At 36.6% G+C, this 22,165-nt stretch overlaps 1 protein-coding gene across 8 annotated transcripts in view; it reads left to right on the top strand.

The window, feature by feature from the left end:
- Positions 1 to 22,165, top strand: part of HERC2 (HECT and RLD domain containing E3 ubiquitin protein ligase 2) — a 115,626-nt gene that overhangs the window by 55,945 nt on the left and 37,516 nt on the right. For all 8 annotated transcript variants that reach the window (XR_012654375.1, XR_012654376.1, XM_075057273.1 and 5 more), the window contains 28 exons: positions 227 to 409; positions 976 to 1,160; positions 3,255 to 3,402; positions 3,496 to 3,692; positions 3,934 to 4,164; positions 4,917 to 5,052; positions 5,603 to 5,746; positions 6,523 to 6,665; positions 6,877 to 7,144; positions 7,308 to 7,450; positions 8,879 to 8,977; positions 9,073 to 9,241; positions 9,354 to 9,479; positions 10,253 to 10,361; positions 10,518 to 10,657; positions 12,333 to 12,523; positions 14,329 to 14,434; positions 14,607 to 14,698; positions 15,274 to 15,449; positions 15,918 to 16,029; positions 17,002 to 17,083; positions 17,183 to 17,326; positions 17,916 to 18,006; positions 19,455 to 19,632; positions 20,082 to 20,163; positions 20,246 to 20,417; positions 20,974 to 21,118; positions 21,817 to 22,042. Coding sequence is in view for 6 of the 8 variants with exons in the window: in XM_075057273.1 (XP_074913374.1) it covers positions 227 to 409; positions 976 to 1,160; positions 3,255 to 3,402; positions 3,496 to 3,692; positions 3,934 to 4,164; positions 4,917 to 5,052; positions 5,603 to 5,746; positions 6,523 to 6,665; positions 6,877 to 7,144; positions 7,308 to 7,450; positions 8,879 to 8,977; positions 9,073 to 9,241; positions 9,354 to 9,479; positions 10,253 to 10,361; positions 10,518 to 10,657; positions 12,333 to 12,523; positions 14,329 to 14,434; positions 14,607 to 14,698; positions 15,274 to 15,449; positions 15,918 to 16,029; positions 17,002 to 17,083; positions 17,183 to 17,326; positions 17,916 to 18,006; positions 19,455 to 19,632; positions 20,082 to 20,163; positions 20,246 to 20,417; positions 20,974 to 21,118; positions 21,817 to 22,042 (4,218 nt within the window). In the remaining 2 variants the exon portion in view is untranslated. The remainder of the gene's footprint in view (positions 1 to 226; positions 410 to 975; positions 1,161 to 3,254; positions 3,403 to 3,495; positions 3,693 to 3,933; positions 4,165 to 4,916; positions 5,053 to 5,602; positions 5,747 to 6,522; positions 6,666 to 6,876; positions 7,145 to 7,307; positions 7,451 to 8,878; positions 8,978 to 9,072; positions 9,242 to 9,353; positions 9,480 to 10,252; positions 10,362 to 10,517; positions 10,658 to 12,332; positions 12,524 to 14,328; positions 14,435 to 14,606; positions 14,699 to 15,273; positions 15,450 to 15,917; positions 16,030 to 17,001; positions 17,084 to 17,182; positions 17,327 to 17,915; positions 18,007 to 19,454; positions 19,633 to 20,081; positions 20,164 to 20,245; positions 20,418 to 20,973; positions 21,119 to 21,816; positions 22,043 to 22,165) is intronic.

Genomic DNA, 22,165 nt, shown 5'->3' with positions numbered 1-22,165 from the left:
TTCTTTTAAGTTGTGTACTGATAGAGAATAACTTGAAAATATCTGCAAAAAATACCTGGTTTGTATTTTGCTCTTGCAGTTGGACATAAGGAATCTTCTTCATGTCAAATAATCTTAGAGAAAATATTTACAACAAATTTCTCACATAGTGTTTGTTTCAGAGCTCTTTGTGAAATAGATTAACTCAATAGTAATGTATTCCTTTGCCTTTTGTGTCTCCCTTCAGAAGGAGAACAAGTAGAAAGGAATCTCCATCCTACTTCCATGATGCTGACAAGTACTGTGAACCTGTTGCAGACACTGTGTCTCTCTGCTGGTGTCCATGCTGAAGTCATGCAAAGCGATGCTACTAGGACTTTGTGTGGCCTACTCCGTATGCTTGTGGAGAGTGGAACGATAGATAAATCAGGTATATCATGTAAAAACAGTCTGATTCAGCTATGTGCTTCTGTTCTGTGCTTTGTCTTGTAACTTTGTAAATCTTTTGTTACTGGTTTTTAATCCTTTAAGGCCAAAGGCTAGAAAATGCATTTTCAGAGCTTTTAAAATCTTAATTGTTAGCAAAAGCAACGTTAAGTGATCTTGAGCATTCTTAGAACACAAGTAGTAAAAGCGGGAGAAATGCATGGGATCTGTATGGTTGGCTTAGACAATGCATTTCTTTGCAGTCGTCTTCTGTTTGGGGACAGCAGTATGACTCAGTATGTCATATTCATTTCCATATCTGCTTTGTAATTTCAGAAGTAATGCTGTTAACTACTTTGAAATGAGGAAACAGTATAAGGATGAGAACTGTTTTAAAGGCATATTTAATGAAATAATTTACAGGCTCTAAACTGAAGTTAATAGTTCATGTAAAGACAGTGGAGTAGCTCAGTGTTAAGATTTGTCCGAAAAAGCCCCATGTAGTAGATAGAGAATTACATAGCTGGTGGAAAAGTCAACTGTTATATGTATATATCTTTTTGTTTTTAGCTTCCTTGCCAAATAAATTAGTTTATAAAGAACAGCATAGGAGTTGGTGCACGTTGGGATTCATTCGAAGTATAGCACTTATGCCTCAGATGTGCAGCACTCTTAGTACATCTCAGTGGATAACTTTGCTAATGAAAATTGTTGAGGGGCATGAATCTTTCACTGCTGCTTCACTACAGAGACAGGTAACGTGTGTATTTCCAAATTACTTTGATAGGCAATGAATTTAGTAGACTTTAGCTGTCTTTAACAAAGAAAGAAAAAAAAGTGTGTTTTAAAAAACAGATGGGAAATGTCCTTAAATCAGTTTTTAATTAATTGGAAAAAAGATAACATGTCGTCTTATATTTAGGATTCATTGTTTTAAATATATAAGTTTTTGAGCCTTCAGGGCACTGCACACTCCCTTGTTCTATTGAAAGCCTGAAAGTTTTGTACAGGTGAGAGGCCAAAACAGTGTTCCAAAAATGTATTCCACAAAACCCCATATAGTGTTTCCTAGAAGTTCAATAAAGAATAATAAAAATATGGATAAGAAAAATGTGCATTTTCATTTTAAAGTTATGGAGTTGTGTATTATCTACTGTCCCTCCTTCCATAGTGAACTGTTATTAATGTTTTAATTACAGTCTCTCTTAAGAAGCTGCATCTTTGCATCTTATTTTGGTATTGCATTTCCCTTGTCCCCTTTCCCCTTTTTCTTTTTTCTTCTTTTTTTTTCTTCATTTTTTCTATTTTCTTTCTTTTTTCTTCTCTTTTTTCCTCCCTTCTTCTCTTTTTTCCTCCCTTCTTCTCTTTTTTCCTCCCTTCTTCTCTTTTTTCCTCCCTTCTTCTCTTTTTTCCTCCCTTCTTCTCTTTTTTCCTCCCTTCTTCTCTTTTTTCCTCCCTTCTTCTCTTTTTTCCTCCCTTCTTCTCTTTTTTCCTCCCTTCTTCTCTTTTTTCCTCCCTTCTTCTCTTTTTTCCTCCCTTCTTCTCTTTTTTCCTCTCTTCTTCTCTTTTTTCCTCTCTTCTTCTCTTTTTTCCTCCCTTCTTCTCTTTTTTCCTCCCTTCTTCTCTTTTTTCCTCCCTTCTTCTCTTTTTTCCCCTCCCTTCTTCTCTTTTTTTCCCTCCCTTCTTCTCTTTTTTCCCTCCCTTCTTCTCTTTTTTTCCTCCCTTAGCATCTTGTAGTGCCTTTTTCATGAAATTGAAAAGCAACCTTATTATGGAATAACTCTTCCAGGTTTTAAGGCTAGGGGATCAAAAGCTCTTCTTAATGTTTTCCTTGATAAGGCATCAGCATTTTTTAACTAAAGCCTTGTATCATAAAGGCCTGTGCATTTTTGTGTGATCTTCTAGCAACTTCTTGCCAGTATTATTAATATGATGAGACTTCTGTCATTATCCAGGACTTAGTGCATTAGAGTAATCTGTGCTATTCAGGGAATACTTGGGAGAAATGAGCATTCCTCATGTACCAGCACATAACTTAATAACACGAAAAAGAAGAGACCTTTGAAGTTTTAGAAAGACGTGTTATTGACAAGAGGCTCACAAGAAGAGATCTCTCTTCGTTGTTATCGGTCACTTGTATTGGTCTTCTGGGTAGAAGATGAGGAAGCTCAAAATCTGAAATACTCCTGTTTAGAATGTGCAACCCTATCTGCTCTTTGCTGCTGCAGTGCTGCACCTTCCCATGTTCCTCGTCAGTCCCGCGCTGAGTGTCTAGATTTAGAGATGCCAGCCTGTTCCTTCTGTACTGTGTCGGAGGCCCTAGTTCCACAGTAGCTACTTTTGGGTGTCACCGTGATTTGCTTTTTGCCGCCCTGTATCATTCAGCTTTGTATCTCATCATTCTTAATTATCATACCTTCATTGCAGAATACTTGGCAACTTTCATTCTGAAATACATCTTAGTACCAAATTCTGAGTCTGGAATATGAATAAACCTTCCCATTCTGTGTTATTTTTCCTGTGTGTTTTAGTCATTTACATTGTTTCTCAGTGTGTGTTTGTCTCAAGTCCTGAGTATTGAAGGGGTTGGATTCACTAATATAATATGCCAATAAAATTATTACTGACTTTGAACTGGCAGAACTTCTTTTAAAATATTCCTTAGCAAACTGAGCAGAAGATCAGTAGCTTTGTAATTTCCACAGCTGAAAAGAAATCAGCATTATAGAAAGAACTACAAAGGCAGACTAACTTATTTTAAGTCTTTCTTCTGTACTTAATAAGTTTGAGTATTTCTTTAATATTTGTTGACATAGAATGGAATAACACTAACTTTGTTCTGTTTTTAGATCCTTGCTGTACATTTATTGAAAGCAGTACTTCCATCCTGGGATAAAAACGAAAGGTCAAGAGACATGAAATTTCTTGTGGAAAAACTGTTTGGATTTTTAGGCAGCCTGCTTAGTACTTGTTCTTCAGATATCCCACTGCTCAGAGGTAGAGGAGTTTTCCCCTCAGTGGCTTATTTTTATGTATAGAAAATGTGTGCATTAAATTGATAACTGTTGTGCAATTGCTTTGTCTTTCCAGAATCTACTCTGAGAAGGAGAAAGGCCAGGCCCCAAGCATCTCTAACTGCCACTCACAGTAGTACTTTAGCAGAAGAGATAGTGGCACTGCTGAGGACGCTCCATTCGCTCAGCCAGTGGAATGGACTCATAAACAAGTACATCAACTCTCAGCTAACCTCCATCACCCACATCTTTGCAGGAAAACAGTCAGAAGGGGTAGTTTCCACGTTTTAAAATAAGCTCATTTTTATAGAAATATTTATTTTGAAATTATAAATATTAAATGTTTATAAACAATATTAAGTTTAATTTTGAAACCATTTTTCTATTTTTATATGTATATATGTATTTATGTGTTGTAATTTTTAAATTGAAATATGTGTGATTAACTTTGTATTTTAAAGCAGATAGAAGTATATGTTTTCTCCCTACAGTTAATTTTTTTGTTCTTTGTTAGGCTCTGTTGGATGACTACTTTCCTGACCCTGAGAATCCAGAGGTGGGAGGCCTAATGGCAGTGTTAGCAGTGATTGGTGGCATAGACAGTCGCTTGAGACTGGGTGGACAAGTAGTTCATGATGAATTTGGAGAAGGCACAGTGACACGCATCACCCCAAAAGGGAAAATTACTGTACAGTTCTATGACATGCGAACATGTAGGGTGTGCCCTCTGAATCAACTAAAACCAGTAAGTTTGTTTTATTGAGGCTTTAATACTGGGAAGGGTATGGTTAAAGACTCTGATATGGTGCAAAGAAAATATTTGTTCTTCATTGGGTAAATAGATTGACATTGAACACATACAATGCTCTGAATGCAAATCTAAGACAGTACTCTTGTGAACCTCTATAGGGCCTTTAAAGCCTTGTCCTCATTTGTTGAGGAGGTGAAAGGAGAAGGGATTTGAGCTGAAGTCCTTTGGCTTGAGGTAAAATCCCAAGTCATGACAATGTGATTCATAGCTCTCACATGAGAGGAACTTTTTTATTTGTATTTAACTTGATTTGCTAACTAATGTAAAAGGTCTTGGGTGTTCTCACTTGTATCTTAATCCTTAATCTCAAGTTGGTTAATATGGCTTTAGTGAAAGCACAGTCAAAGTGCCTGGTCTACTTCAGGGACTGCAGTTCTTCCTTGCTCTGACTCTGTCTTGCTTTTTCACCAAGTAGACCTACAATTGTGTGGTACAAATACAGGTTTAGGAGCTATGGAGGGAATAGAAATCCTCTCCAGTTGTTCCTGGTCAAGAGCAATAAGACGAATGCTACTTTTTCTCTTCTTCAGTTAATAAGCATTGAAACTTTTGAATGATTTTGTGAAATGCTTACCTGTTTTGTTGTTGTTGTTGTTGTTTTTGTGTTTTTTTTGTTGTTGTTGGGTTTTTTTTGGTTTTTTTTTGTTGTTGTTTTTGTTTTGTCTGGTTCTTCCCCCACTGTCTAGCTTCCAGTTGTGGCTTTTAATGTGAACAACTTGCCTTTCACTGAACCGATGCTATCCATTTGGGCTCAGCTAGTAAATCTGGCTGGAAGTAAAGTAGAAAAACAAAGAATGAAGTCTCCTAATCAGGGTCTTTCAGGTACAGTTGTTTTGTTTTGGTTTTTGTTTTGTTTTGTTTTTAGATAGATGGATATACTCTGTGAAAAATACTGGTAACAGCAAACGTATATTAGAAAAAGGGTCTTCTGGAGCCTTACCTTTTTTCTTAGTCAGCATTGAATAATAGGCACTTATGAGACAAGTTTAGCTAGGAGATGAATTGCTCTGCACTGTAAGTGGAATACCATTTTTACTTTGAGAAAATGTAAAAAAGGTTTGGGGCTGGACTTCTTGTATTGAATGGTTTAAAATATTGGATCCATATAACATCTTAACTGCACTTACTGTGCAATATGTCCAGGGTGTGAAAAGTAGGAAGGTGGTGTTCTTAATATCATGGGTCATAGAATGTATGCAGACTTTTTATCCAGGTGCTATTCAAACTATCTCACTTCATCAGTGTTTCACAGGCTTTCACACAGTGAATTAAGATGTAAACTGATTTTTGCACTGAGGTTATATGCATGATAGCCTTTCTTCTCTAATACAAGAGATTCCTAGCGCTAATAGCTGCTTGATATTTCTGACAGGTCAAGTGGATTTGGATCTACTGCGATGCCAGCAGTTAAAGCTGTACATATTGAAAGCAGGCCGAGCTCTGCTTTCTCACCAGGATACACTAAGGCAGATCTTATCTCAGCCAGCTGTTCAGGAGTGCGCACTAAATGCTGCAGGTATTCTGAAATGCAACCTGAGTGTGCTGCTGTTTGTTTAGGTGGTAGAGTTCGTGACTAACACTTGCTAATGGCAGCTGGAGAGCAGAAATTAGATTTGCTCACTAAAGACTAAAATTAAAGTTCAGGAATGTTTTAACCTTATAAGTTATATGTGAGAACTTCCTTTTGTTGGAGTTAAATGTAGAGTGAGAACACTTTCCTGAGATAGCCACAGTAAAGATCTAGGAAACATGAATGTTTATGCCAACAAGAATACAATATCAAAATAAAAGTTGCAGAATTGTAAGCCAGTTGGTTCAAAAAAGGTATACTCTTTTGGAGGGGCAGTGAATACTTATAGGGAGCTCTTCCCAAGAGGTGTATTAGAGGGAGAAACAACTCAATCCAGAAAGTATGCATCATGGTTTTGGGGATCAATGAGATTGTTGGTTGTCTATATAAAGTGGTGTATCCTGGAAGGACCTCTTTATAATAATCTTACTGGAAAAAGGTGAATTCAGAAGATACTTCTGCAAATTCACTGTCACTTAGTAGTTTCTGCTAGACATGTTCTAGGTGTATTTTAGTAAAACTATTGTTTATGTACAAGTGTCTCATTTGCTTTTTTGTACGGAGATTGTGGCACACATGATTTAATCTTACACGCATGATTCCTGTGGAGAAGAAGTATGGGAGAAATAATAATATGTTCAATGAACCAATAGTCTCCAGAGTAAGTCTCCTGACTGACTTATATTACATGGTTTTGGTTAAAATAATGTTTTTGTTTCAAGAGGATGGAGCAGTTGCCTCTCCTGACATAGGAGATATGTCTCCTGAAGGACCTCAGCCTCCCATGATACTTCTACAGCAACTTTTGACAGCTGCTACGCAACCGTCACCTGTGAAAGCAATATTTGACAAACAAGAGCTTGAGGTAGAGTCTGTGTTTTCTGCTAAGTAACCTAATAATTAAGTTTTTCTAATTCACATTCCAATTGAAACTTGTTAAGGTATAGGTCAAAAAAAAAAAAAAAAGGTGACACTGAACCCTTTTTGGCAAATAAGCTTTAATTTCAGGCACACACACAAAACCCCATACCAAATATGCTTGTTTTACTTGGACTGATTTTTTTTTTCTCATTTAGGCTGCTGCTTTGGCAGTATGCCAGTATCTGGCAGTGGAGTCTACACATCCTTCAACTCCAGTGTTTGAAGACTGCAGCTCTAGTGAAGCTACAACACCCATCACAGTGCAACATATTCGACCCACAAAAGTGAAGAAACGCAAGCAATCTCCAATTCCACCCCTTCCCATTGTAGTTCAACTTATGGAAATGGGATTTCCTAGGAAAAACATAGAATTTGCACTAAAATCTCTGTCTGGAACCTCGGGAAGTGCTTCTGGATTACCAGGTATTTCATTTAGTTAATTTAATGATGTTAGAAGGAGAAGGAAAGTTGCAAGCATATTAAAATGCTGCTTAGAAGGGAGCAATTCTTATTTCTCTTTTTGGATACTATCTTAAGAATGTCAGAGAATCCCTTAGAGACAGACTGAGTTTGTTTTCTGTATTAGGAGTGGAAGCCTTGGTTGGCTGGTTGTTGGATCACCCTGATGTTCAAATTACGGATCTCTCTGATGCTGATACTATCTCTGATGAATATTCAGATGAGGAAATAGCAGAGGAGGTGGAAGAAGCTGAAGCCGCTTGCCCTGTCGTAAGTATTAACTTACTAAAACCTAAGTCATGCTAGCTGGGTGCAAATTTTGTAATCCTTTCCTTTTATGAACTTGGTTGGAGTATAAGGACATTCTGCTGTCCCAAGCTTTCAAGACTGTAACAGGGACCAAGTTTGTCATACATTTCTAAGGCATGTTGTAAAAGAACTCAAGAATAATCTATAAATATTTATGTATGAGTAGTACAGGGGAAGAGTGAAATGCAGGTAGATGTTTCACTAGTGGTAGCTATAAGTATCCCTGATAGTTGGTCTCAGTTTCATCTAAAATAGTCAATGCTATAGTATAAAAATTGTAAAGAACTCCTTTTTAAGTTTGGTTTTTTTTTTTTTCCCCTGCCTCCCTTCTTTTGGTCTAAAAAAACTAACGTATGTTAGCTACAAGGAATGACTGAAGAGTTGGTAAATAAATGGCAAGAAGATCTCAATGAAGTAACTTAACTTTTTCCTTATAAAAACTATTTTCACTTATTGGTGATGAAATGACCTCTACAATGCCTATTGAGTGTGATGGATTTAATGTGAATTTATATTAGTCTTCTGTTGACTTTCAGGAACTGTTTCAGTAAGGATTTGTGAATAAAATGAAATAGGCTCCATATTTTTATTCTTTTTTTTTTAAGGAGTTTTGTTGAGTTTTCTGGCACATGTGGGATTTTGTAGTTTAAAGAAATGCATTATATTTTGAAGGAAATTAACTAGACATTGAGTTCCAATACCTTTGTCAGTATTGCAGTAAGAAAATGTGCCATATATTGCCTCAAATGAAAAAACATTAATGCTCAAAGCAGAGCAAAGTTTTCTGAAAATTCTCATTACAGCTGAAATGCAATAGTTCTCTTAAAATTTTTTAAGTTAATCACATCTTGAAAGGAATAATTTCTGTTAACTACAATCTTGTCTTTTTTGTCAGCTTGTTTTTCTAAGGGAATACTTTAAATCCCATTGTAGTACGTAATAAAACAATAATAGTGTACTTTAGGTAGGAGATTACCATTCACCACTTGTTCTTTGTTTTTTTTCCTCTCCAAACAAGTAACGTAAGAAGTGAAATGTGAATGTGTATCTGCAGGGCTAAGTAGATTACTCACAAATTCTTTGTTCTAATTTTCTTTGGCAAGCAGATTTCATAAAAGCAATTTGCAGCTTGTTTCACACATTTTGAAAATTTGCAGCTATGTTCCTTGGCAAGTCATTTTGGAAACTAAACTTTAGTTTAAAGTAGATCATAAATGTCAGCCCTATAGTAAGTCGACCTGTTGAAGATTTTTCCCATTTTGGCATGCAACTTGGATATTATGTGTTTGGTTTTGTTGGGTTATCTTCAATCTCTGCTGACAATTTTATTTATCTGAATTGAAAACAAATTTTGTAACTGTTACATGTTTATTTTGGATTTTTTCCCAGTCAAGTGGTGCTGTTGTAACAGAGAGCCAGACCTATAAGAAACGAGCTGATTTCTTAAGTAATGATGACTATGCAGTGTATGTGAGGGAGAATATTCAGGTAAGCATGATGTTCAAAAGCTATATTGAAATTACTTTCCTGCTGGTACAAAAGTCTTTGCATAGCTATGACATTCTATTGTCCTTTTTCCCTAGGTGGGGATGATGGTTAGGTGCTGCAGAACCTATGAGGAGGTTTGTGAAGGAGATGTAGGCAAAGTTATTAAATTGGATCGAGATGGATTGCATGACCTGAACGTACAGTGTGATTGGCAACAAAAGGGTGGTACTTACTGGGTCAGATATATTCATGTTGAGCTTTTAGGTAAGATCACTGCTAACTGCTTTTTAATAAAAAACTGAATGATACGCTAAGGGAGTTTTATTTTTGGAAGGAAAAAGTGCACTCATCATGCATTTATTCTTGCAACTGCTAGGCTTCCCGCCACAGAGTTCTGCCTCTCATATCAAGATAGGTGACAAAGTGCGTGTCAAAAGCTCTGTTGCCACACCCAAATACAAATGGGGATCCGTTACTCACCGAAGTGTGGGAGTTGTCAAAGGTAATGTATGTTCAAAATGGGGCATGGGGAGGTTAATAAAACTGGAAACCACACAGACTTTCTGCAGTGTTTAAGGAGAGAATCTTCTAGACACACTTACAGATCACACTGTTCTGTGGAATATTGCACGATGATAAGAGAGTATAGAATGCATTTGATCTCTGTGACAAATTTATAGACATGTACTCTATGGCAGCCCATTGTGTTAGTGTGTTCCTCTGCTTTTTGAGCCATTCCATTCACATACAGTAAAGGTCTTTAAGAATCTGTGCAGCTTCCTGTTGGTAGTTCTTATTTATACTTTGGATGAACCACAAATGGTTCTCCTTTAAGAAGTAAATCTAAGTTGAAGACTTCCTGTGGAAGTGAGGAGGAAGTGGGGTGCACTAGTGTCAAGCTGTAAGGGATGTTACAGAATTAATCTGTGAGACATAGATTATTTGAAGAGGTACAGATTTTGGTCATACTATGTTTTTGCTTAGAAGTACTGTCTCCCTTTGGGAACTGTGTAAAGAAAAATACATGAAAAAAAATCATAGTCAAGGAATTTAAATAGAATAATATGTATCTTTAAAAGATCTTTAGAACTCCCTTTCCCTCTGCCCCTTTCCAGGCTATCTGATAAGGTTAATACATAGTTCCAGTAAAATAAAAGATTACTTTTGAAAGTAACTTTTATTACGTGTTTCTACTCTGATGTTGCACTGGGCGGTTTCTGCTTCATTTTACAGAGATTTGCAACGCATTGTATTTTCTGTGTGTTTCTGTCACAGCTTTTAGTGCTAATGGAAAAGATGTCATTGTAGACTTTCCTCAGCAGTCTCATTGGACTGGCTTGTTGTCGGAAATGGAACTGGTCCCCAGCATTCATCCTGGAGTCACGTAAATGATGATTTACATTTTTCTTAATGTATATGGGTTATCCTTTAGCCTTACTGTCTTGATTTGTGTTACAAATACTATCTTGACTTGTGTTACAATTAACTTGTACCATGAAAACTGCTAGAAATATGTTTACTCGTTCTTTTGTGAAATCAGGTGTGATGGCTGTCAGATGTTTCCTATCAATGGGCCTAGATTCAAATGCAGAAACTGTGATGATTTTGACTTTTGTGAAACCTGTTTTAAAACCAGGAAGCATAACACCCGACATACTTTTGGCAGAATAAATGAGCCAGGTAAGTTTCAGAATCTAACTGTTTCTTAGATTAATTTAAAATGCATTGAATTTGTTTTTTAAAAAAAAAACAGTTTTAAATTTCAACTCCTTAACATAATGAAATTAGTGTTCAGACTGACCCTCTAGACAACAAAACATTTTTAGCAGATTGTAGCACAGCTAAAATTGAACGTGGTGGGCTACACCAAAACATCAACCCTTAAGCTTTCTTTATAGAGTTAAAAAAGTTTAAAAAATACGGCTACATGACAGCAACTGTTTATGTCAGAACAGTCTTTTCAGCTACACCAAGAGTAAAACCTATAATCCTTTAATCCTCCTGCTTTTTGCTGTCAACCTAAGTGTAGGTGAATGGAATCCTTATGACAGCAGGTGCAGCTTGAAATACCTAAGATACCTTCTTATGCCTCAGTTGCTATTCAGCAATTTTACCTATCAGTGTGTCATGGCTGTTTCCTCATTTCCTTCATGATGTGGAGGCTCCAGAGAGGTGTGGTAAGAAAGGGGAAGACTCATAATCAGGATTTTTTCTTTCTAGGGCAAGAATGGGTGCAGCCATTTTAACTCCAACACTTTTGGGTTTTGCATTATTATGCAGAATTTACCTGACGCTAGCTTTTGTCTCTTTTCTCTCCACTTGTCTAAAAATCAATCTCACCCCTAGTATTTGCAAGGTGATGCTGGCTTCTGGACTAAACCTCTTCATATTTACAAGTAGCCAGTCTAATTGGTTTGGAAAATGAATAAAACTGATTCCCTGCTAGAAATCATGAACCTGCATTGCATGTATATGATGGTTTGTCTAAAGGGCAAGAATGACTTTCCATTAATAATTCAGTTAATATGGTTGTACAGCTAGTATGCTGTGAATCTGTAATCCTTCCCATTGCCCTGGATAGGGTAGAGGAGTTTAGTCAGGCTTTCTAGAAGCTACAAAGATTAGTGAAGGGAAGCAGAAGTGGGTTTTTGCAGGGAGGAAATCAACAACTCACTACCACCGTATTCTTGAACGTGATTCAGAATTTTTGGCTGTTGTAACTTAGCTATGTCTATTTTTCTGTAAGGGATTTTTGTTGAGGGTTGACTGCCTATTTTTCATATCTATGGTGGTGTACAAAATTAATGTGCTGTGGGCCTGTATTTTGAAGTATGTATGGTCATAAATCTGATCTGTATTTTAAAAGGAAGGACTCTTTCAAATGGCTATTTAGTCAAGAATATTAGTCTTTTAAGGATACTGTCAGTTTAAAGATTGCATGCCCCTGTAATGTTTTATCATTCAATTTTAGGAATTACTCTTAGTGTCTTACATTCCTGAAGAGAGTGATTTTCCTTAATTTTTAAATGTTAATTTTTTACTAAATTATGCTTGGTTTCTTGGTACAAATCAATCATAAGTGTAAAAATAGAAAGTGTGACTGTCCCAAATGACAGGCATGAGAACTTGTAGTCAGGTAAAGTGCTTGAAACTCCTTAAAAAATAAAAATCTTGAGCTTTGCCCTTTAAGTGTGAGTAGTATTGCCATACCTCTGTGACATGCTTCTGTATGGTACTTTTAGACTACATACCTGAAATCTTTGATTTGTTATATTTCCTTTCGCATTGCTTTTATTAAACCTGTAAGCAACTTTCTTTGAGAGGTACATGCTTAATGTCTAACTTAACCATGCAGGTCAGTCTCCGGTGTTTTGTGGGCGTTCTGGAAGGCAGCTGAAGAGACGGCATAGTAGCCAGCGGGGAATGTTACTGGATGATTGGTCAAGAATAGTTAAGAATTTGAATGTCTCATCCTCTGTGAATCAGGCTTCACGTCTTATTGATGGTAGTGAGCAGTGTTGGCAGTCTTCCGGCTCACAAGGAAAGGTAACTTTAAGCCATAACTGGTTTATTCTGGCATACTTTCTTCTTAAGAGGATAAGTATTTACCTTAGTGAAATATATTTGTTTGTTACCTTTGAGTAAGATAGAAGAGTAGTAAAAACAAACATCTGAAATACAAAACTATGTTTCTTTATAGTAAATGTGCCTACTTTTTTAAAGCTGTGGTTCATCTTTCTGGTTATTTCATGTGAATTATAAGGAACTTGTGTGATTTTTGAAATACAGGGTAATTACCTATTCTGTAGTTGGTTTTATGGTTACAGTTGTCTTTTCAGTATAATAACTGGTGACAGTTGTTCTTAATAATCACATTGATTATATTTTACTTAAGTGAGTTTGTTGCAATACAAAAAGCACCTATGCTCTCACCAGCTAAAACTGCCTCCAAGCTCTCCTTCACTTACATAGAATCATTGAATATCTCAAGTTGAGAGGGACTCATAAGGATCATCAAGTCCAACTCCCTGCTCCTCTCAGGACTGCCTAAAACTAAACCGTATAACTAAGAGCATCTTCTAGATGCTCCTTGAGCTCTGACAGGCTTGGTGCTGTGACCTCTACCCTGGGGAGCCTTTTCCAGTGACCTACCACCCTCTCAGTAAAGAACCTTTTCCTAATGTCCAGTCTGAACTTCCCCTGACCCAGCTTCATTCTGTTTCCTTGTGTCCTATCACTGGTCACAGAGAGCGGAGATCACCTCCCCCTCCTCTGCCCCTCTCGAGGATGTTGTAGATGGCAATGAGGTCACCCCTCCAAGCTGAACAAACCAAGTGACCTCATAAGTCCTGCCCTCGAGACCTTTCACCATCTTGGTTGCCCTCCTCTGGTCACCCTCTAATGGTTTGATGTCCTTCTTCTATTGAGGCACCTAAAACTGCATGCGGTACTCAAGGTGTGGCTGTACCAGTGCAGCACAGAGTGGGATAATTGCCTCCCTCGACTGGCTAGGTATGCTGTGCTTGATGCACACCAGGACACGGTTGGCCCTTTTGGCTGCCAGCACACACTGTTGACTTGTATTCAACTTGCCATCAATCCAAACCCCCAGATCTCTTTCCACAGGGCTGCTCTCCAGCCTCTTGTCCCCCAATTTGTACGTATACACAGGATTACGCCATTCCAGGTCGAGAATCCAGCACTTACTCTTGTTAAATTTCATACAGTTGGTGATTTCTCAGCTCTCTAGTCTATCCAGATCTGTCTGTAAGGCCTCTGCCCTTGAGGGAGTTCACAGCTTTTCCTAGTTTAGTGTCATCGGCAAGCTTGCTTAATGTACATTCAACTCCTGTGTCCAGATAATTTATAAAAAGCATTGTTCCTTAGTTTATGGTTTACTAGATTTATTGTCCCACAGCATTGCTTTGCGGCCAGCCTAGGCACCAGGATTTACAGCTAGGCTTCTGTCCAGTGTGTTTTGATGCTCTGTTGATTGCCATGCTGAGAGTATTCCCAAGTACCCTTCCTTTGGGCTGTCTGCAGACTGTAATCAAAGATTTACATCATGTCCCATTTCTTGACGTCCAGTGGTATCATGCTTTCTCAGTCTTCTCAGTGGTGTTGCTCTTGGGTGAAATAAATCATTGGCTGCAACTGTTTCTCTTGTATTTGGAGGTTGGAGAAGTTCACGAGGTCCTTTTCCTTTGGCCAGTTCCCATGCATTGCAGCTGTTGTGTACCATACACAAACTTTTTTCATGCTTTCTTCAAAAACAGGACACATTTATTCTTGTTAACCATACAGTGGTCCTAAGTACTATCTGAAAACGAAATTCTGTGTGTTTCCCCTAGCACTGGATTCGCTTGGAGATTTTTCCAGATGTTCTTGTTCACAGACTAAAGATGATAGTGGACCCTGCAGACAGCAGTTACATGCCCTCTTTAGTTGTAGTTTCAGGTATGTGTATGTTCTCTGCGAAGTCTGAATTTATTTTTTTTTTTTGTACATTCAACAGTAGGTATTTATTTGGTTTCAGTTAACATAGTCATCTATTTAACATGCATAGTGCCTGTTTATGAAACAAAAACCATATCTTAAAATGTTTTTCTTTCCATGTTTTGTTTTCTAGGGGGGAATTCCTTAAATAACCTTATAGAGCTAAAGACAATCAATATAAATCCTACAGACACCACAGTGCCTCTTCTCAGTGATTGTATAGAAGTAAGTGAAGTTTGAGAATTACTCTCGTATGCAACAGAAAAATGTTTTGCTGCAAGAGATGAAAAGCACTGTTGTGATTATTAAAGCATGGTATTTTACTTTTCCTCTAAATTAGCACTATTTCTGGCAGTTTAGTGAAGTCAATTATCCTGACAAGTTTTTTCATAATCACAGTGTAACTCTATAATAGGCATAGTAGTAAAGATATTTTAGTTTTTTTAACATAAATCACTATACCTGTGAACCAAGAAGACAGCCTAATAAACTTAATTTTGGGGATAATTTTGGTGGGTGATAGAGCTTCTTTTGGATAGTAGTTCTGATCTTTTTCAGTAACAGCAAGGAGGAATACATAATGAATTTTTAGAAGATTGGAAGTGAAATCACTCTCAAATTAACAAGGCCATATGTTTATCTTAAAATATGAGTTATGTAGGGCTGAAAAGCAAAATATCTAAAGTTACAGGTTCATTTTGTTAAGGTGACAAAGTCAAGCAAAAGTTCTGATTCTTTCTTCTGTTTTATAAGTTTATGTAGGACCCAAAAGATAGCAATTTAGTTTTTTTTCTTCTTAGTACCACAGGTATATTGAGATTGCAATCAAGCAGTGCAGAAGCTCTGGAATTGATTGCAAAATACATGGCCTCAGCATACTGGGACGTATACGTGCAGAGGATGAAGATTTGGCTGCAGTCCCTTTCCTTGCTTCTGATAATGAGGAAGAGGATGACGACAAAGCTAACACCGGGAGGTAGGTAACCGTAAGGGCATGTCTACATATTCCTATAATTCAGAAGATTATTATAAGAGGAGCAACTTAATTAGGTTGAATTGTAATAAAGAGAAATCAGTATCTTTGTCAGAATTATAAGTAGGTTATTTGTTGGTAAATAACTTCTTTAAGGTTATCACGCTGGTAAGATGGTAGCATTTTGTACAACTTGTCTGCTTCTGCGTTATACTTGGAGTTGAAAACCTAGCTAAAAACTTGGTGTGTTTATATTTGGTATGTGGCATGTGTATATTTACCGCTGCTCAGCAAAATGTTCTGGGTTTTTTTTTTGTTTGTTTTAATTTGTTATAGCCACCAATTAACTGTGGTGGTGTAGTTTGAGTACTGAAACTAGTCCAAACTGTAAAATCAGTAAATACAGTAAAAAGATGCCTATGCTATAGCATGCAGGTTGCTAAACTGACTTTTCTTCCACAATATGTTCAGTCTTGTTAGGAAGAAGGCAGCTGGGCTCGAATCGGCAGCTACAATAAGAACCAAAGTTTTTGTTTGGGGACTGAATGACAAAGACCAGCTGGGAGGGCTAAAAGGTTCCAAGGTATGCTTTTTGTTTTCATACTTTAGTATAAAACAGAAACAGCTAAAAATAAAACATACAAGTCTCACACAACTCAAATTAATTCAAATTTAATCAGAATTTTACCCTTTATTATCAAAAGTTACAAAGAGTAGGTTTTAATGGCTTTTTACTGTTAGGACATGTAGATGTCTGCTGAGTGGAAAATTGGAGAAAATTTGCATTTTGGTTGTTAGTCTGAAATTCAGTTTGATTTTTAGCAGCCACTTAATCATTTTTTTAGATGATAGTGAGCTAATTGTTCTAAAAATGTGTAGCACTCTATACATATTCTGTTTCTTTTGAGGTTGTGTACATGAAATGAAGATATTGGTGAACTTTTTTATGTATTACTTATACCAGGAGCTGGTGCAGTCATCCGAAAAAGAGAAGTTGAATTCTAATCTTTTGGTGTAATTTGATTACAATTCAGTGTAATTTGAGAGGAATTTCAGCCCTGTGTGCAGCCATTTATACATAATTTTTAATACAGTGCAAGATGGGAGGTACATGGCAAATGTTTAATCAATTTAAGATATCATTAATCTGAAAAGTATGTTGAGAGCATTTCTTTAATTTATGCTGTAAATAAAATGTATAGTATTGTATCCACAGAGTGCCTTTCAAGAAACAAAAAGTTAACTGTTACTTTATTCTTTGGTTTTCTCAAGAAGACTTTACTAAAAGAAAGTCTTTGTTTATATAATGTTTCATTTTTTCTCAGTTTTTGTATTTATCATGATTTCAGTATTAAATGCTTTTTCTTGGTTTCTGTCTTTTGCCTGGTGTATATTAACTGGTATGTGTGAAGTGTCTGAATAAGACAGGGTGTTTCATATATTTAAAAAAAGGCACCTGTTAGATTAACTGGTTTATCACTTAAGAATAGCTCTTCTTTTTAAAGTATAAAACTTTAAAGTGTATTGTAATGATTTTTTTTCCTGTCTGCTCTAGATAAAGGTCCCTTCCTTTTCTGAAACCTTGTCTGCCTTGAATGTTGTACAAGTAGCTGGAGGATCCAAAAGCCTTTTTGCAGGTAATATATATATAAATTAAATATAATTATTTAAGGGCAGAAACAGATTTCCAGCTGTGAAACATTAATGGTGTTTCAAACGTTTTTTCTTCATTTTAGTGACTGTAGAGGGTAAAGTATATGCCTGTGGAGAAGCCACAAATGGAAGGCTGGGTTTAGGAATATCTAGCGGAACTGTGCCTATTCCCCGCCAGATTACAGCTCTCAGTAACTATGTGGTAAAGAAGGTGGCTGTTCACTCAGGTACTTACTATTGCTGTTCTTATATACATAACCATAACATATTAAGCCTGAAAATAGTTGCTCTGCAATTTTCTTGGGTGCTGTGGTGTCTCAGCATATCTGATGTTTTTTAAATTTTTAAAAATAAATACAGGTTATTAAATTCTGTCTGTTGCATAAAATGTCAGATTAAATGTAATGGTTCTGTTATTAAAACCTATGTAGTTAGACCATATATAGTTTCTTACTTGCTGGAAGTTAAATTTGGTAACTTCTGAATAGTTTTGTAGTCTGATCCAAAGAAAGTGTTTTGATTTTTTAATATTGCTAAATAGTGGTTTGCTTTTTCTTTTTTTCTTGCAGCATTGAAAATAGCAAATTGAATGATTATTTTTTTTTTTTAATGTGCCGGGAAACCTACTCTCACAAAAGTTTTGTATTTTAAATTAAATCACATAAAAACTCTGAAGAAAATAAGTAACATGTATTGGGTTGAAAGGCTCATACAATTACATTGTAGAAGTGCAGCAGTGTCAAATTTCTGAGATTTTTGCTAGACCTGCTGCCTGCTTGAAAGCTTGAAAATTTAAATTTCTGTTTACACTTCTAGGTGGCCGACATGCTATGGCATTAACTGTTGACGGAAAGGTATTTTCATGGGGTGAAGGAGATGATGGAAAACTTGGTCACTTCAGTCGAATGTAAGGATACCAAATTTGTCTGTATTTCAGTAAGAACATTTGTGTTGCATGTTATAACAGAGCTGACCACCACTATTGACTAATGACAGGATTTTTAATACAATGGGAATAAAAAATTGTCTTGTGAAAAGATTTTTTCAGCTGTGTATGTCAATTTATGGTGCAGCATTTGTAGCAGTCTTCAGTCATTTAAAAAGGAGGCATTCAATTAATATAACACTTGGAAACATACTTAGTGGATAAAGTCTTTAATTGTATTTTTGATTGTCACTGATGAAGTGGCACACTTTTGGATATAGAGTTTTTGGTAACTTTTGTAAGGTAAGGTTTACAGAGGTGCCTTGAGGTGTAAAACTGTAGAAGTTTTACATTCCTGAGCTGTAACAGTTCATAATCTAAGCCTGACAGAGTATTTTGTAGCCCTTTTCTTTAGACTTCTGTTCACAAACTTGTTAGCCAGAAATAAATTTCTTACACTTCTCAGTAATACATAGTTTAATCCTCCACAGGACAGCTTTGAGGAAAATTTGAATTGTCTCAGGATTTTTCTTTGTATGCACAATAGAACAGTGTTTTTAAAGAGGAAAAAAAAAAAACCCAAACCACAGTCCATGGGGAAATCTTTGTCATTCTGATATATTTTGAAGACCTGCTCAGAATACATAAAAAATTACAGTGCCCAACTCAGATGGTTAACATATGACAACAAATAACTGTTTGTTAGGGGTATGTGTGTCAGATCAATGAAAAGGGAAATCCAGATTAGAGCAGTATGGTTTATCGTTCAGCTGCCTCATGTTTTCTGTAATTTTATTAAAAGTGAGACTTGGAACTCTTGGGAATTTCATGGGAGCAAATTTTCCAGAGGCTATGCATGATTTTATAAAACCTTAATAGTGGCTCTGATGCACAGTCAATATCAGAAAACCTTGAGTTGAAACTCTTCCCTGAATTTAGAGAATATTGTACCCATATGAATAGTAAAAGTTTCCAGTACTCTCATAGAAGCTAACAGTAAATTCCAGTTATAATTTCTCTCTTGTAAAGACCAAAGTTGGGATGGGCGTGTCATCTCTTTAATCTTACTATCTGGCTCTGTGTCCACAGCTAACAAATTGCTCAACTTTGGGCAATGACAGGATATCAGTTTTCGCTTTGTATTATACACTTTTTCATTGATTTATCACTTTGGTATTTTGGCTTTGTCACCTAAGTTTTGCAGTGTATACATAAAATATTTAAATAAAGTTTCAAATACATTAACATAGTGTAAACTTTAGATTTATGGTGCTACTAAAGAGTACATCTTGGAATAATAAAGTTGCATCTTATTTTATCTTTAAGTTACTTTTAGTTATTGCTCTAAATGTTTTCAATTATGAAGGTTGGACTATATTGTGCAACTGTTTCATAATTAAGGCAATGAATTCTTTACTAATTTTCTCTAGGAACTGTGATAAACCCAGACTGATAGAAGCGTTGAAAACCAAACGCATACGTGATATTGCTTGTGGCAGTTCCCACAGTGCTGCCATTACCTCTAGTGGTGAACTGTATACATGGGGTCTTGGAGAATATGGAAGGCTAGGACATGGAGATAATACCACACAGCTCAAGCCTAAGATGGTAAAATAAATGTTTCTTGTTTCTGATGAAATGTGAATGTGTGTGTTTGTTTAATAAATGATTAAAACTAAAGTAAAGCCAAAAACCATGAAAGCAGTATGAAGACGTCATTTTGGAGTGATCTAAATTAGGTTTTGGTACACATGCCTCTAATAAAAGGTAAGCTATTTCAGAAAGGCCAAAAAGTCTCTTTCTTGGGAAGTGATGTGAAATGGCTAGTGCTGTTTTGAACATTCATGTCCTGCATCTACTGTGATACATAGCTGGAAGCTATTACTGTCATTGAGCGATGTTGGATCCTGAGTGAGCAAGGCTTGATAATCCCTTGCTAAATGGCATGCTCAGGCTGGGCACAATCAATAAGATCAGTCATAAGAGCTTGAAAACATCTGTAAGGTTTTAAAACATAATTTCTTTGAAACATCTTGCTTACTTTTTCTATATTGTAGGTTAAAGTGCTCCTTGGCCACCGAGTCATTCAGGTTGCTTGTGGAAGCAGAGATGCTCAGACTCTTGCTTTGACAGATGAAGGTAGGAATATCTTGTTCCAGAAGCTTTCTAGCAAATGGGAATACTCTGACCGTTGTTTGACCTGCAGTTTGGTGTTTGTTAGGTTTGGTGTTTTCTTGGGGTGATGGTGATTTTGGAAAACTGGGCCGAGGAGGAAGTGAAGGATGCAACATTCCTCAGAACATTGAAAGACTGAATGGCCAAGGCGTTTGTCAGATTGAGTGTGGTGCACAGTTCTCGTTGGCACTGACCAAGTCAGGAGTGGTATGGACATGGTATGTTACATTTGCCAGAAAGTAGTAACAAAGCAGTTGCTAAGTATGTGTTGTATTTATTGCTGTTTGACTGTCCTAACTCCACCTGTGCCTTACCTGTGTGCTTTGTCTTTTAAATTGGCAGATCTTCAAGACAAGCTGTTATCTGTTCAATTATTCTAACACTGTGTCTTGTAGCATGCTCAGTTGTGTATTGTACTCTGTTAGGATGCCTGGGTCTTACTGCATTAGTGGAGGAAGGGGAAGATAATTCCTTCTTTTGGGAGCAGTGGAGCCTGTAAAGGAATATTAATTCAAGACTTTGGAGTGGAGTGGGAAAAAGAGAGCCTGAGAATTGTAGTTTGGAGTATGTAGCCTACAGCTAAAGCAGAGACTGAGGGAGTAAGGATGTAGTAGAGAAAGGAAATAAGCTGTAAATCAGATTTGAAGAATTTGCTAGTTGGTGCTTGTGTTTAATCCCAGTGATAAATGAAGTTTTGATTTCAGAAGCTGCATTAACAAAGGAATGTGTAAACAATATAATTGTTTTGAATTTTACGTTTACTATCTGTTGCAGGGGTAAGGGTGACTACTTCAGGCTAGGCCATGGCACAGATGTACATGTACGAAAGCCACAAGTTGTGGAAGGACTGAGGGGTAAAAAGATTGTGCATGTGGCTGTAGGTGCACTCCATTGCCTAGCGGTTACTGACACTGGACAGGTATGTTGTGCATCACCCTCTTTTTCCCCTTTTTCCTTGTTCCAGAAAGGAATAAACTAAACTGTTGAGGAAGAAGAGTGTAATAGCATCAGTGCTGATTAAATGGAATAAAAATTTCTTATGATATTTATTTGCTTTTTAAAGTCCTGAATAAATATAAGCATGATTGTAATTTAAAATATACTAGCTTTCATATTATTATTGGAGTTTAAATGTTGTTGTAGCACCTTTTGTAATATTTTCCTAGTTCATGTATTATCCCATGATCAGTTTCCTGCTTCTCACTCTTGAAATGCAGAAGCAGTCATAGTATTCCGGACAGATTTTTTCTGCTGTGATCCAGCATTACTGTAGTATTGATTCAGATCCCCAATGTAATTACTATGCAACTAATTCTTCTAACTTACTGTTCACTGTGAACATTGAATAATTCATGAATCAACTGATGATTTATGAATTGGCAATAATTTATTAATCATCTGATAAACTGCTGCTTAGATTTTTTTCTTTTTTCTATTGATGTATGATAATGCCTGCATTATTTAATGGGGGGAAAAAAAAGTCACGGCAATAGGTTCTCTAAAGTATCCTAGACTAATAATACGAATCACTAAGATTTCTTTATAAGAATTTTTGAGAAAAAAATTAAATGAGGCAACCAGTGAAGCAAAGTAATATGTAGAAATGTTTACTGGCAGGTTTACGCTTGGGGTGACAATGACCATGGGCAACAAGGCAATGGAACTACTACAGTCAATAGAAAGCCCACTCTTGTCCAGGGCTTGGAAGGCCAGAAGATCACTCGGGTTGCTTGTGGGTCTTCCCACAGTGTAGCATGGACAACAGTGGATGTAGCTACACCATCTGTTCATGAACCAGTACTTTTCCAGACAGCGAGGGACCCTTTAGGTGCTTCTTATCTTGGTTGGTATTTATTGCCTTATGTTGTGGCTTGTTTTTTGGGTTTTTTTATGCCATTAGAGACTTAGTTGTGTGTGTGGTTTAACAGGTGATAGAAAAGTGCAAAAAGACAACTATCTTTTTAAA

The sequence above is a fragment of the Buteo buteo genome, chromosome 25, assembly GCF_964188355.1.
Source record: "Buteo buteo chromosome 25, bButBut1.hap1.1, whole genome shotgun sequence".
NCBI classification, from domain to species: Eukaryota; Metazoa; Chordata; class Aves; order Accipitriformes; family Accipitridae; genus Buteo; species Buteo buteo.
Note: the sequence above shows the minus strand (reverse complement) of the source record. Positions and strands in the feature narration are given on the sequence as shown.